This window comes from Acartia tonsa, chromosome 3, assembly GCF_053477335.1.
Source record: "Acartia tonsa isolate MP-2025a chromosome 3, ASM5347733v1, whole genome shotgun sequence".
Lineage (NCBI taxonomy): Eukaryota > Metazoa > Arthropoda > Copepoda > Calanoida > Acartiidae > Acartia > Acartia tonsa.
Window position 1 is genome coordinate 42,140,391 of NC_137262.1, and position 9,087 is coordinate 42,149,477.

General features: G+C 32.3%; 1 protein-coding gene across 3 annotated transcripts; it reads right to left on the reverse strand.

Moving 5' to 3' along the window:
• Nucleotides 1-5,199: 5,199 nt before the first annotated feature.
• LOC145314232 (zinc finger C4H2 domain-containing protein) lies at nt 5,200-8,727 on the reverse strand. 3 transcript variants are annotated; one of them, XM_080154061.1, is made up of 8 exons: nt 8,608-8,727; nt 8,309-8,373; nt 7,889-8,043; nt 7,457-7,529; nt 6,868-7,063; nt 6,595-6,654; nt 5,690-5,921; nt 5,200-5,416 (listed from the first exon to the last, which is right to left on the reverse strand). In XM_080154061.1, exons 2-8 carry the CDS (start codon nt 8,357-8,359, stop codon nt 5,341-5,343), a joined length of 843 nt encoding a protein of 280 aa, XP_080010187.1. In that variant the 5' UTR covers nt 8,360-8,373; nt 8,608-8,727; the 3' UTR covers nt 5,200-5,340. The 3 variants fall into 3 exon arrangements, with proteins under 3 accessions (XP_080010187.1, XP_080010186.1, XP_080010188.1); XM_080154060.1 differs by having other exon boundaries at nt 6,868-7,066; XM_080154062.1 differs by lacking the exon at nt 6,595-6,654 and having other exon boundaries at nt 6,868-7,066.
• Between the last annotated feature and the right edge of the window lie 360 nt (nt 8,728-9,087).

A 9,087-nucleotide genomic window follows, 5' to 3' on the forward strand; every position in this document is an offset into this window, starting at 1 on the left:
ATTGTATGACGTCATTTTTTTTGGTGTCTCATGTTTCAGTAGTGATAGGACTTTTTTCTCCCCCCCCTTCACTTTAAGTTTCTCTTCAACTTTCTATCGAAAATATTACTAATGCCCTTTTCTCATCAGAAAGCGGAGTAACTAGAAAGTCAGTATGTTCATCTAATAATTATATTTTTTGCTTTCTTGATATTTAGACTAGTGATTTCTAGGATGATTGGACATGATGTTATAAAAGAATCTCAATTTTTAGAATGTATGTATGTATGTCAACATATTAATTTTAGCAAACCGAATCTTCTGCATAATTAGTTTGTACCTTTACCCCTGAAGTAGATACACATGTTATCTATTTTTAAGAAAATACTAAAATATGTACCAAAATATTGACATAAGGGGGATGATCATCATTTATTTTTTAATAATTTCAAATGTGTTTTTATTAGAAATCTGCTATCTAAGTTTAAATGGATTTTATTTGATTTGTATTGGTGATTTCTTTTTTAAACCCAATATTAAAAAGTATGATGTCCATTTTTGTACGAAAAATCTTTCTTGAGAGCTCGATGGTACCGCTTTCAGACGTATGGTTACGCTGTTGTTTAAAGCTTCCTTAAAGCCTCCGGCTGAAGAAGAATTTATATTGGCTTAGCCACTGAAACAAATGAACTATTTAAGCCTTTTTCTTAAAGTAATATTAGGTTTCATATAAACTTGTGAATTTTAAAATTGAAATGAAAAAACTCTCCTTTCGTACAAACAATCATACAAAAATGTCTAAGATAAGAAACATTTCATATAGACTATTATAGAAATACACACATACATATATCCTTCTACTTTGGCAGATATAGACATTTAAATGGTGGAAGCGGTAAAAAAAATTATACCTTTATGGCATTATACCATTCAAAATGGTAAAATAAAAAATCTTTTTTTATCAATTTCCTAAATTATCTTTCTGTGAATGGTAAGAAGTAACACTCCTATGCTCCTATAAATGTTGTCAGACGCCTGACATATCAAATCAAATACAATGTTTAGGTAATCTCTAAAAACACTCTGTTATATTTAAAGCTTTGGCTGTTAACACTTAGAATTTTTATATAAAAAGCAATAAATCTGTGTAATAATATCAAATAAGAGTTCACATTTCACAACTAATTTGCTAAAAGGCAAAACAAAATTGTACAATGTACATACATTTGTTGTAAAATTGAGAAAATAAGGATACATACTTTCATTTTTAGGATTTGATTATAGAGATGCCTCACTTATAATATTGTACCTTGTAGTTCCAAAAATCAAATGAATAGGATAATCACATCATACAAAAAGTTATTTTCAAAAAAGTAAAAATACAGCATGTTTTAATGTGGTTCGAATTCTGGTAACTTTAAAGAGTTGCTACGCTTTCATACCTAACTGTTACAGGAGTCATCATGTCTAAATTACCGAAAAGAGCTAACCGTTACGGACAGACGGACCGCCGCTAATTATTGAAAAGCTTCGCTTTTAAAAATGTATCCTTTGTGTGTGAGAAATGATACAATTAACGGATTGCTGCTCACGTTAGAAATTCTACGGACTGACGAATAGTTATAGAGTAGCTCAGCTGCAGCTAATCTGCAGTATCACGAGAACGCCTATTTATGTATCATCCAAACATAAAACATACATGTAAGCTAAGGGTATAAATTTATATTTAACGGATAAAATTCAGTGGCGTGCGAACCGAAGGGGGCATTTGGGGCAATCGCCCCCCCCTAGCGACCAAAACGCCCCCCCCCTGCCCCCCCCTAGCCACCGCCCCCCCTGCCCCCCCCTAAATGTTGAAAAATGCCCCATTTTGCCCCCCCCTGGTCAACAAAAATGCCCCTTTTTGCCCCCTACCCTGCAAAAGGCAAAACTATCCCAGTTTCCAAAAAAAAAGATCAAGAAATACTCCAAAAAAAAAATTTTGGCGCTTCGCGCCAAACAGACAGTTACTATTCATTTAACCTTACCAAATTTTTTAATTAGTTTAGAAATTAGGTTATAATCTTTTTTCACTGAACATAACAAACCAGGTAATAGGAAGTATTTTATTTTGTATAATATAAACTTTTTACCAAAGAAATTTTGTACATCCCCAATGATGATACACAAAATTACCCCTTATATAGATTACAATTAGTGGATGAAATGTATGGAAACTCGACTTAATTAACCAACCAATCAAAATTTCATTAAAGTCCCCAAAGTTGTTGAGCCAACGAATATGAAATATTGGGGACTAGTGTAATAAATAGCCCAAAAACCCCTCCCTCCCTGCATATTTGAAGAAAAAAATTTGCGCTTCGCGACCTTCCAAATGGTTTCTGCTTTTTATCACATTGTATGTTTTGTTTTTATTTCTATAAAACATGTTTAAACAACAAATATTTAATCAAAAATTTATTTTATATAAAAAAGAAACAGCGTTGATATTTATCTAAGCCTTTTTCTCAACACTGTATGTCTGTCAACTATATATGATGTCATATTATTTTCAGGATAAGTTCATCATTTTTTTTGTGTACATAGTACATACCCTTACAAAAGATATGTTTTTTTATGGCAATTTTCATTAAAAACCCTTAAAACTAACTACACTCTATATTCCTAACTTGATAATATACGCCACTCTTGTTGTCTTTAATTGATTTTAGTTCAAAGGGGAGTAAATATTTTTAGGTGCGCTTTATGCACCGCCCTTATAAATCCTTGGAAACACCACTTAATCAAAAATTAAAGTTTTAAAGTGCCATTTAAAGAGGGTAGGGTATGTTGATATAACTTTTTAGCTTCTCTATAATTCACTATGGCTGTCAGTATGTAATGCTAAGGGGGAAATGTGTTTTTTTCAACTGCAATTAAAGATAGAAGGCTAAAACTTAATGTTAACATTCCCATCATTATGGAGTATAAATAAATATTAAAAATTCATGGAGGTCGGACTGCTTTTTAGGACGTTTTTGGCTATTTTTGTATCTTTTAAATTTTGGGTATAGTCCCTTTTGTGACATTGCCTCTTAAGGTGCATTTCATCGTATTTTCACAGTAGCTTTTCACCTATTTATAACTCCTGCGTGGCCAATTGCCTAACCCTGCGGGGAAATCACCTGACCTAACTTAACCTAGAATAACCTATTAAAAGCTACTATGAAAATACGACGAAATGCCCTTTAAGAGGCGTAGCCATAAAAGAGACTATACCCCAAAGTTTTCCATATTTCTAAGAGATTTTTATATCCGTTAATGAAAGGACAAGTAATTTTTTTTATTTTTTACATAGTTCTTTATATCTTTGGTTTTTATGGTACGATAAATTTTTTTGTGGATTATAATATTAAAAAAAAATAAAATTTTTCGCTGTTTCGAGCATCCAGTATGTAATTTACTTTGACTGTCATCACACAACATACAGGAAAAAGGATTTGTGACTTTTTCTACCTAAAATATATATTTATTTCAACAGATGCTCTTTAAATCTACTTTTCTGTATTCTTATTAATGATTTTTTGTGCTTTGCTACTTAAAGATGTTGTCATCCTTGTTGTCATACAATAAAGAAATATTTAAAATCAGTTTTACATATTAAGTTAAGTTTTGTTAAATTATTTCCAAAATGAGTGTCTTTATCTCCCCCCCAAAAAAATTTTTTTTATGGGGTTATTCATCCTTCCTGCTGAGATTTTATAACATCCCCTTCCACCCATAAAAAATGTTTTTTGGTGGGGGGGGGGGGGGGAAGGTTAAATTATCTTCAGTACTTTTTTTCAAATATGCTTTCTAGCTCCTTTCCCTTCGGTCATTGCAGGGTGGGGAAAAGGTATGGGGGAGAAGAGATGGGGGGGGAGAGATGGGGGATATAAATAAGAAATAGGGATGGGGAAGAAGGGATAAGGACTAGAAGGCCCATAACCAAATAATCCCCCCCCCTTAAAACGCCCTTATTTAAAATTTGTATATATAATCAAAATGCCCCCCCCTAAAGCAAAGTGCCCCCCCGGGGCACTTTGATTTAGGGGGGGGCAAAATTTTACAAAATCTTCAAAATGCCCCCCCTTAGACAAAGTGCTTCGCACGCCACTGATAAAATTACACAATTAAACAGAGATAAGGGGATAAGACAATGGTTGATAAATTAATCTCCCCCCAATATTTATGAAATTATATCTTTAATTGTGAATATTGAGTACTAGGAATGGTTGTGTATTTATTTAACTGCCATTGTCCTATCCCCTGTCTCCTGGAGTTATGGTACAGGGAATAAATCACATTGAAACACCATTTATGCAAATATTAGAGGTTGTGTGTTATCAACTCCACAAAATATATCAGCAAATAATAAAGCCTGAAAGTTATTAAAATAGCACAAACTACCCAATTCCCGTTGCTTTTCATTCTTCATTAAACACTAATAAATGTCTAATAAATTTTCCATTGCACATCATGCGAAAATAAAGACATTGCTGATGAAATACTATGCGAAATTGATGACACACCAAACTTTGGGTAGGTAAGAATCAAGGATAATGTAATCAACGACCGAAAAAATTCTTGGTTTTTGACAATAACTGATAATTATATTTAAATTCATTTATATCAAAGTTTACTTCAAATAATAATCTATAATTATTAATGTTTTTTTTTACTGGCTAATAGCCAGTATAATAAATTTTTGGCCTGTTGGTATATTATCCACTAAATGGATGACAGAATTTTATATTCTATAGTATTGTAACAAAGTTAATATCAAATATTTTAGGACCAATACTTAAAAAATGAATTTAAAATTTTTGGATCATGGAAAGAAAACCTAGAGGGCTAGAGGTATTTTCACCGTAGCTTTTGATTTGTTATTTTAGGTTAGGTCAGGTAAATGTTAATGAGTCCCCCATTGGGGAAGAGCTCCCTAAAGAGACTAGAATTAAGAGAAAAGTTACTGTGAAAATAAGACGAAACCCGCTACTTCGTTTTCATTACATGATCCTAATTTTTCTATAAAATCGTTAACATAAAAACTTATTTTTAGATGGTAAGGTGGTTTAAAATAAGAACTATTCTAAAAAATGGTTGTGTTGATTTTAAGTATTGGGCTGAAAGAAATACATCTAAGAAAATTGTAAGAAATATTCAAATATTACATAAGCATGAATTTTCATTTTTAGCATCTTTTCCTCCATATCAAAATTTTTGGTGGATTTTTTGGGACATTGAACGAGAGGGATTTGGTTAAAGCTTTTTTTACAATTAATACAATACATCTAGATTTTTAACTATTCTATGACAACAAAAATAAGAAAATTAATTTGTTTATTCTTTCTTCTTTGGTTTCTTGGGATTTCTGGACCTAGACTTGGCTTTACACAGAGGACAAATAGGAGCATTCCTAAAGTAAAAAAAATATATAATATATTAGAACATGCAACTCGTTTATTAGTCAGTTCATTAATCCAGTTGAGGGGGGGGGGATAGGGTAAAGGGGATGAATAGGGGGTAACGTTATTCCCACTACGAGTTTCACTTTATTAGAGAACATAAAAATCTTGTGTAAGATCCCAGTAATAATAATATATCCACTCCTATTTTAGTTCAAAATATATCAATATTTTTTCAAACATCTTAAAGATACGTTGAAAATAAAAAGATTTACTGTTTATACCTGTGAATTTGCTGGTGACAACTCAAGCAAGACTTCATAGGCGGCGGCTGTTGTTGGTAACGGAACGGCGCCGGATTCGGCATCGGGTTGATACTCGACGGCGGGCAAAAACCGGTTTTCGAGAGGCCAAGTGAGCCAAACAAGGGGCTGGGTTGCCGGGTCATGGAGAAGAAGGGGTTGTGTGTGGGCGGGGTGGGCAGGGACAGCGAGTTAGGGATTAACATCTCATTACCTAAAATCAGAATAGTTATTTCTCGTATCGTATTATAAACGGCTTTCCGCGGATATAGAATGTACAATTATAAGATTAAAACTAGTTTTTTTTAGCCCCGTGGTGCCAAAGGCACCGGCTAAAAAAACTAGTTTTAACATTATGATTGTACATTTCTATATTCGTAGAAAACTGGTTATAATACGATGCTAGACATAGTTTTTTCGTATGGATGAGAACCGGTTCCTATCCACCGGATTCGAATGAATACGAGAAAATAAATTAATAAGATTAATATTGAGCTACTATCAATAGAGGTAAATTGAAATGGTATTTTTGTTTTGCTATGTTTAATTTGTAACATATCCAACATTTTCAAAGGATTTTTTTCGTTTTTCAAGAGTCAATATTGGACAAAAAAAGTTTAGGATGTAGAAATAAATTGAAAGCGTATTTTTTTACAATTTCGATTTAATGTAAAATTATTTATTACCCAACCTTTATTTCTGAATGTAAATCTATTTTCATATATTAGTCAAAAAGCCAAAAAAAACATTATAATCAAATGTCGTAGTTAATAGATTTTTTAAATTGATTAATTGATTTGGTTTAGTAGATTTATTTGTAAAATTGAAATTAAATTTTCAAGACTAAAGCTGTAAAGGAAAATGCCAAAGTTTATATTCATAATTACCTACGGATTTGACACTAAACCAGTTTGGCCAATCATACTTGACCGTTGAATCATCTGCCACTGGCAAATAAAAATATTTCAAAATAAAAAAATGTTGCTTTTTTCACTAATTAAAGTTTTGAATTTTTTTCAATAAAAATGTTTACACGTTAGAAAAATATTGTTGAATATAATTCAACTTTTATAAAAAGGGGTTATTTTTTTTATAAGACAGACAAAAACATGAAATGAATTATAGAGTAGCAGCGAAGCTAGATAAAATAATTTGCATACCTGTATGGTTAGACAAAGGCTTTGGCCAGGGATCCGACAACGACTTGTCCTTATCCAGAATTCCAGCGGCCTTCAGGCGGTCCTTCTCTGAGTCAGGTATGTCTGGGAGTTTGTCCAGCTCCAGCAGTTCCACCCGCATCCTGTTGACATCCTGGACCAAGGGGACGTACTCGGATAATAGTTTGCGGGCACTGTCCTGCTAATAATAAATAATGGATTAGTATTTCATATTATTTGTAGTATCGAGGCCACTATATGATTCTTAATGTCAGTCTGTTAGCTACGTTTAAGGGAAAAGACGATTTTCTCAGTTGCTTTTAAAGATATACGGCTGAGAATTTTTGTAAGTATTCCCTATACCGAAGAGCCGAAAATATATAATTTGCTTATTTTTATACAAATATATGTATTTTGTCTTTTTCATTACATAAAACACCAAGAAAAATTGTCTTGCAATTATTGCAGTAAGTTTTAATATCAAATTTATTGTACACAAGGATAGGATTACATTTGAATATAAAAAGTGATTTCGCATTTGCAGAAAAGTTATTAGAGAAAATAAATTTATACAAACGTAGATTTTTGTTACCTGGGCGATTCTTTTTGATTCTTCAGCCTGTTTGATAATGGCCTCCATGGCGTTTATGTCTGCGTGGATCTGCCTAAAAATTACGACATAATTTTTTTTTAAATGAGATGTTAATAACAAAAGTTTAATGGGAAAATAATATTTTTGTTTTTTTGAAGCATATAAAGTTGAAATTAGAAGCAATAATATCAACCAACCTAAGTCTTAGTATTTATTTAGGCATGTATATTTTGGAAAAAGGAATGCTTACAATCAATAGGGCGGAGTAAAAGGGATGTCTCCCCACCTCAAACTTTAAAACCTCTCATTTACCCCCCCCCCCCCCCCCCATACAAACCTTTGAAACTGCTCATTTTACCTCTCTAAAAACAAAAAGATTTTGCAATAATTTTTTTATGATTACTGCTAATGTCAATAGAAAAATGGTTGTACCTTAATTCTTCAACATGAGCCATTTTCTCTTGTTGTAGCAGCTCTAACTCTCTACGATACTCTTGCAGACATCTTTCTTCATCCTCTAGCTGACCAACATCACACAGGAGAGAGGCGCGGGTCTTCTCTAGACCTATAGTCTTGGCTCTTATGTCCTGAAAAATAGAATAGTTTATGTGTAATATACATCAAAAATAGATAGAATTTAACAATCATACAAGCAAAAATGCAATATAAAATGTATTCTTAGAGTGGATTAAAAAATATTTTACACATTTAATTATAAGATTTCACAAGAAAGACTACCTAAGACAGAAAATAAGCTACCCGAACGTTGATATAAATTAGTATTAAGTTTTTTATACTAAATTAACATATAATTACTTTTCAAAATAGAACAATAATATTTTTAATGCTTACCTTTAAAGCTTCTAATTTTGCAAAAGCCTGTCTTTCTTCTAAATTTGTCATCTTGATTTGATGACCTACCAAAGGAATAACAATTTATTAGATTTTGATTATAAGCCTATCTTTTTCTAAATATAAACCATACAGAAAAGAGGGAATATTTTTGGCGAAAGATTAAATTTTAGTTGATTGTCCTATCACTGATAAATATAAAACGTTTAAAAAATTAAACAAAAAAAAATTGCACAATAGTTTTGGGTTGTTTTTATTCTAAAATTAATTTTGTTTTTTTGCAAAAGAAATATATATACCTTAACAACCGAAAAAGAGTTTTGCTCTTTTATGTAACTTGTATAATAACACACTATCTCACTCACTGTTTATGTATCCTTACACCACTATGTCTTCTTATGGAATGATACCATTAGCCGCGGCACCGCGCTACTTCCGAGCTCTCTCATTGGTCGGAGCCGGGTGGTCCACCTGGCCCAAACAATCCTGGCATCTCATTGGTCGGATTATCTCTGCTCTCTATATTACTTCTTAACTCTTCTCTGTTTCTGTGGTTTTGCTTCTGCAAGGTTGAAAGGATTATCTATTTACTATTTACGGTCACACACACATACACAAACAAACAAACACTCACACACAGGTTAAGTATTGGCATAGATATATCTTATACTTGATTGGTTCATTTATAACTCAACAGCTCATTCTCTCATATATTGCTTTGTATTTAAAACAAAAACTACAGCGCCCCTAGCATATAGGAGCTCTGTATTTGATTGGAT